This window comes from Chrysochloris asiatica, unplaced genomic scaffold, assembly GCF_000296735.1.
Source record: "Chrysochloris asiatica unplaced genomic scaffold, ChrAsi1.0 scaffold00038, whole genome shotgun sequence".
Lineage (NCBI taxonomy): Eukaryota > Metazoa > Chordata > Mammalia > Afrosoricida > Chrysochloridae > Chrysochloris > Chrysochloris asiatica.
In genome coordinates, this window is record NW_006408556.1 from 16,039,487 (window position 1) to 16,044,954 (window position 5,468).

General features: G+C 43.1%; 1 protein-coding gene across 1 annotated transcript in view; it reads left to right on the plus strand.

Annotated features, from left to right (window-relative positions):
* The first annotated feature begins 1,504 nt into the window (after positions 1-1,504).
* Positions 1,505-5,468, plus strand: part of SPATS1 (spermatogenesis associated, serine-rich 1) — a 76,400-nt gene continuing 72,436 nt past the window's right edge. Inside the window, exon 1 of the mRNA XM_006860603.1 lies at positions 1,505-1,592. Within this exon, the coding sequence (XP_006860665.1) occupies positions 1,505-1,592 (88 nt within the window). The remainder of the gene's footprint in view (positions 1,593-5,468) is intronic.

The window sequence follows — 5,468 nt, forward strand, 5'->3', positions numbered from 1 at the left end:
GCCCCAGAGGACTAGAGCAGGGTGTGAAGCATCCAGCTGTTATGAAGTGAGGAGAGATGCACAAGAACACCCACACTTGCAGATAGTAACCATTTGATCTGCCATCAATGGCTGGATGATCAGAACATAACTAGAGGAAGAAAGAAGAGGAACAAAAATTTAAAAAGAGAGTAACCCACTACAAGTGGATGAACTAGATCTACGTTTGTGGATGCAGTATGGAAAAGGAGCAGACAAATCTCTACATTGAGGATCATCCCTGCCCCCATGGTACAGAGGGTCAACAGGGATGGGGAACTCAGACATTGGCTACCCAAAATGGGGGGACTACAAAGGCAAGAAGTGACTGGCTTACAAGCTTTCAATAGGGAACCTAGTTCCAGAGGGTACAGGGAAAGGTAGAATCTCCACTGAATTGTTTCTAACCTGTCTGGATAGGGTTGCTAAAAGGTGAGGGGGATAGGACTCCTGTGGTTCAATAGGGAATGATTACTATCAGGTCTGACAGTGAGTGTTGGAAAAGTCAATGTAAACGTAGTATAACAAAAGGAGGGGAGTGGCTGATTTTGCAGTCCAGGAGGGGAGATCCCTGGAACCATCAAGGAGGAAAAGCAAAGTGAGAGACCCTGTCCAAGAGGCAGTGACATTAGGGATGGAGGCAGAGATGATGAAGTAGACAAAAGGAGCGGCTAGGGACTCTGGAGTCAGGGAGGGAGAGGGGCTGTGGGCTGGCGGCGGGGGTGGGGGGAGCAGGTGTGTGGGGCGTACCCTTTGGTTGTTTAATGATGCATGCAGGGGACTGTGATCATTGCAATGAAACAAAATACAATAGGATGAATGTAAAGATAATGTGCACCCAGGTAAACTAACACATAATTCACAATAAAAACTTAAAAAAAAAAAAAAAGGAGGCTGAGAATAGTTGCACAAACCATATCATTGAATTATATATGTAGAAACTGTTGAATCGGTGTGTTTTGCTGTGTGTGGTCATGTGGTGGTATGCCGTGGAGTTGGCTCTGACTCATAACAACCCTGCATAGGGTTTCCGAGGTTGTAAATCTTTATGGGAGCAGAAAGCCTCATCTTTCTCTCATAGAACAGCTGATAGTTTTGAACTGATGACCTTGAGTTTAGCAGTCTGACTCATAACCACATTTTTAATCCAAAGTCATATTGTTGTTGTTAAATGCTGTCCAGTTGGTTCAGACTCGTAGCAACCTTGTATAGGATGTCCTAGGAGTGACTGGTCGGTTTGAACCACCAACGTTGTGGTTAGTAGTCCAGCAGCACCACAGCAGAACTCCAATGATTGGGTGGGACCATGCAGCACTCTAACACCAGGAGTGGTTAGTTTTGCCACCCTGCAAGGCTTAAAAAGATGCAGGAACAGACAATGCCAGGATCATCAAGAAGAACAATCGTGAGCAGAGCATGAGATCCCTCCCTGGAGAGGCGGCGACAGCAGCCTGGAGAGACAGAGCAGCTGCAGATTTCCCGGCCCATGGAACAAGTAGAGCTGAGTGCCTATGTGCAGAAGGCCAGCTTGCAGAATGTGCCCTTTGGGCATTTACACTGGCTAAAGGCGTTTTGTAACACTTGCCCAAGCAGGGCAGAGGCCCAGGGGTCACATGGCTGAGAGGCTGAAGACAAGAGCAAGGTTTGCCTGCAGAACAATTGAGAACTGCTGCATCCTGGGTTATTTCTGATCTTGTATCGTACCCTGTTTACTTCCCTAATAAACTCATAATCATGAGTTTTGTCTGTTAATTTGTGTGGCTATTGCAATGGATTATTGAACCCAGATGTGAAGCAGAGAGGGCTGTGGGAGGGACTGTTGGTGTTGCTACCAGAAAAAACGGCTCATTATTACCTGCTGCTGATAAGAGCCAGAACTCAGAGCAAAGCATTGATTCAGTACCAATACTCAGGAGAACAGAGTATAGAAAATCCCCCAACTCAGTTTCCCCAAGCAAAAGGAGAGGGGAGTTTTTATAGGGATTTCTGGTAGGAGGTAAGCTCCCTGCATCCCCTCTGGTCCAGGGATTTCAGAACTCTCCATGTCTGTTTATTCAAGGACATCTTGATTGTCCTAGTCAAGTTGTCTCCATCGGAACCATTGATCTCTTCAGGTGGTGGTTACCAGTAGCCATCAAAGATATGGTAGTTTCCGGTTCCTGCCATCATCCTGGGGTAGGGTTTGCCTAGTAATTAAAGAAAAATCAGTGATTGCTTTTAAAGAAAAGTATTGTATTATGATGGTGAGATGGCCATTTGGGCCTTCTACTATTATTTTGCTTTGGCCAGGCTAAAACTCCTTTTAACAGCTTGGGGGTTCTCAGTGCCCACTTTCAGTGTCAGAATAGGGTAAAGAAGGTTGAAATGTGGACACTTGTATGATTGTCACTTCATAGGAATCAACTTTGGACTGAGTCTGAGTCTGACCCTCCTTTCCCCTTGCCTTTTTTGAATGTGTATATTTCCAACAACAACAGTAAAATTTAATTAAAAAACAAGACAAAAAAGACTTCTGACAAAACCCAGTATATATGGCCATGGTTTTTTTTTTTTCTTAGTTGCAGGTGATTTTATTTTAAGGAAAAAAAATTCTCTCTATATATGTATATATAAACACATGTACATGCACGTAGGTGACCTGATGTGGTGCTGTGGGTTAATGTGCCAGACTGAAAAGCTGTTTAAACTGCAGAGCCGGTGGTTCAAGCTTACCAACTGCTACTCAGAAACCCTATACAGGGTGACTATGGGTCGGAACCAACTTGGTGGCACTTAACAACAACAACAACATGTGTGTATGTACATATGTACATGCTATTGTTGTTAGGCGTCATTGAGTCAGTTCGGACTCAAAGTGACCCTATGTACAACAGAACAAGACACTGCCCAGTCCTGCTCCAACCTCACAATCCTTATTATGCTTGAGTCCACTGCTGCTGCCACTGTGCCAATCCATCTCTTTTTCCCTTTCCACTTTACCAAGCATGATGTCCTTCTCTAGGGACTGGTCCTTCCTGACAACATGTCCAATGTATGAAAGACAAAGTCTCACCATTCTTGCTTCTAAGGAGCATTCTGGCTGTACTTCCAACACAGATTTGTTTGTTCTTCTGGCAATCCATGGTACTTCCAATATTCTTTTCCAACACTATAACTTAAATACATCAGTTCTTCTATGGTCTTCCTTATTCATTGTCCAACTTTCACAAGTATATGAAGCTATTGAAAATACCATGGCTTGGATTAGGTGCACCTTAATCCTCAATCTGACACTTTTGCTTTTGAACACTTTAAGGAGGTTTTTTTTTCCTTTAAATTTTTTTTAAAAAAAGGTTTTGTACTGCAGATTTTCCTAATATACTCCATTGTTGTAAAATTATATCATCTGCATATTGTAAGCAGTGGGTTTGGTTCTCATTTTAATTTTTTTAAAAAACAGGCTAAAGTTCAACCAGAGTCAACTTGGCAGTAACAGGAACAACTCAGGACACAGTTCTTCAATCAGGATAGTTGCTTTTCCCCCGCTGCCACCAGGTCTTGGTCAGGTCTTACTGACGCTATGCCTTGTGGGCTGGGAAGCCCACAGCTGCCATCTTGTGCTGCTGCTGCTCTTACCACGCCATGCCTCATGGTCTTCAGCATTACTGTCCTTTCTTCTTTCTCTCTCTTTGTCTCTCCCTAAAACCTCTGTCAAGAGAAACTGGTTATATAGCAAGTTTCTTAATAATTTCAAGGTGTGGCTCCTTCCCCTCCAATAAAACCACAGACTAACCAATATCTTACAAGGGTTCCATGCACCTTATTTGCATTAGAAAAACTGGCCAGTTCCTTTGGTGGGCCACAAGCACCTTATTTGCATAGTTCCACCCAATTATTTTGTTAGCGTCACAAGACCCTGAGTAAAAGGGCCATAGTAAAGCGATTCACTGCACTGCAAAAGTGAACTGGCAGTGACCTTAAGCATCAGATGTTATGTGCCACCTTCTGTTTTTTTGGTGCCAACTATTAATGTTCAGCTGTGTGACATGAGGCACCAGTCATCAGTGGTGCCTTGAAGCCTGTCCTGAACTTGTCTCTCATTTCCTGTCATCACTGGGAGAAACTGCTATGGAGCTAATGTTATAATGTCAGACCACAGACTCCTGCGTGAGGGATGGAAGCTGCCAACTTCACAGTTAACTGCTCTTGCCTGTCACAGGGCTAAATGGATTCCTTCCACTTAAGTGGATTCAGTTAAGTGCTCAGTGGTAGGGTGAACACCATCTCTCAGAATAAATCGAAGCCATGTTTGATGGATGCTGTTTGTTTGGCAATGATTTCTGAGCTTTTCTTTTTCATCTGCTTTAAAAGACTTCCCCCTAAATATGTAGATTTTGTACCTTGTCTGTTAAAAAAATGTGTTAAATACGTACTTCTGCCTCTTCCTTGCCTTTACTCCTCCCCTAAATCTGAATCCTATTTGACTGAATAGGAAACATCTGTAACTTTTAAAAGCCTATTTAATCTAGGAGAAAGGCACATCTGGTTGGAATATTTATGGAAAATGATAAAGCAGAATAGGAATTTGAAAAGATCAAACATGGAAAGTGAGAACATGTCCATGCATTCATTAATCCAGAGCACGAGAATCCAGAGGATGTTAGGTTTGGAGGACTTGGGTAGTCTTGCAGCAGCATCCTTTTATCTCTCCAAAGCCCCATTGAGGGATCCAGTGAACAGCATTCCAGTCATAGTAAAGGTGGACTACAAGTTAATCTCAGGAGTTGGAGAAGACTAAAGGGGAAGGTGTTTTGTTTTTTCTCTACTTGTAAAGTAACACAACCAATGGCCTCCTAACCCTGTCTGTCTCAGAAGAGCTGTTGAAGATGGATGATTGTGATGAATTGAATTATTGTTCCGAATTCATTACCTCCTCCCTGTATTAGGACTATGGACCTTGTACCACGTGGTTTTAGATTATTAACCATTGCTGTGGCCAGATTATATTTCCTTACCCTACTGATGTTGGGCTTGCCCATGTGACTTGATTTGGCTCAGGTGGAAATAACAGTGAGCCAATAAGTGGTTGAGTCCTCAAGAGGCAGTGTGTATGTATTTTCACTCACCACTGTTGTTCTTTTGCCATTTGACACAGAACATGGCTTTCAGAACTACCCATCCCAGGAGAATGAGAGACAAGGAGCAAACCTGAGTTCAGACTGTAGCCTGTTGCCTGAAACAGATTGATGTTAGCTAACCTGCAGACTCATGAGTGAGAACAATATATATGCTTGGTGCTGTAAACAAACCACTGAAATTTGGACTGGTTTGTTTGTTACACAGCATTACTGTGGCCATAACGGACTAATACTAACACCAAAATGCAAAAGGCAAGAAAAGGGGAGATCTTTGTACACAGGGTTAATAGGGATGGGCAATTTAGACATTGGCTACTAAAATGGGGGGGGGGG